Source organism: Austrofundulus limnaeus, unplaced genomic scaffold, assembly GCF_001266775.1.
Source record: "Austrofundulus limnaeus strain Quisiro unplaced genomic scaffold, Austrofundulus_limnaeus-1.0 Scaffold3211, whole genome shotgun sequence".
NCBI lineage: Eukaryota > Metazoa > Chordata > Actinopteri > Cyprinodontiformes > Rivulidae > Austrofundulus > Austrofundulus limnaeus.
This window is the reverse complement of record NW_013955613.1, coordinates 1-604: the sequence shown is the minus strand read 5'-3', so window position 1 is coordinate 604 and position 604 is coordinate 1. Positions and strand designations below refer to the sequence as shown.

The 604-nt window shown below is 56.0% G+C and overlaps 1 protein-coding gene across 1 annotated transcript in view; it reads right to left on the bottom strand.

Moving 5' to 3' along the window:
• Positions 1–573, bottom strand: part of LOC106511781 (NF-X1-type zinc finger protein NFXL1) — a gene marked incomplete at its 5' end in the record, with an annotated part of 2,909 nt that extends 2,336 nt beyond the window's left edge. Inside the window, 2 exon segments of the mRNA XM_014000518.1 lie at positions 367–420; positions 493–573. Of these exon segments, the coding sequence (XP_013855972.1) occupies positions 367–420; positions 493–573 (135 nt within the window).
• Between the last annotated feature and the right edge of the window lie 31 nt (positions 574–604).

Genomic DNA, 604 nt, shown 5'->3' with positions numbered 1-604 from the left:
GGATTAATCTGGATTAAGTTGCATGTGGATGATCTGAGGTGGTCTGTGAAGAACTCCAGCAGGAAGCAGACAGGTGAGACTCGTTCAGGTGGAGCTCAGCAGGTAGTAGGCGGCAGCAGACAGCAGGACTCCGCCCACAGGGAGCAGGATGAAGGTGGCACACCTCCTCCACCACCTCCTGGCCCTGGCCTGCTCATCATCCACCTCCTCCCTCCTCTTCCTCTTGTTCCTGCGGCCTCCTCCTCCTCTCTGCTGGCGCTTCTCGAAGGCCTCCAGCTCCTCCTGGAAACACACCTGATCAGAGGCTGGACCAGGACACACCTGTCTCCAGGTACAGGAAGTACTCTGAGGGGTCATCCCACTGACCTGCAGCTTCCTCTGCTCCTCTTCCTCAGCTGCTCTTAGCTCCGCCTCCTTCACCTGAACACACAGATCAGTCAGTGTGTGTGTTCAGGTGTGGGTGGCTCAGGTTGTGTGTACAGGTGTGTTTACCTGGCTGACTTTCTTCTGCTGTTCTCTGCACACGTCATCACACTGAAGATCACAGAGAGCCTGCAGAGAACACACAACCTCCTACACACACACACACACACACACACACACA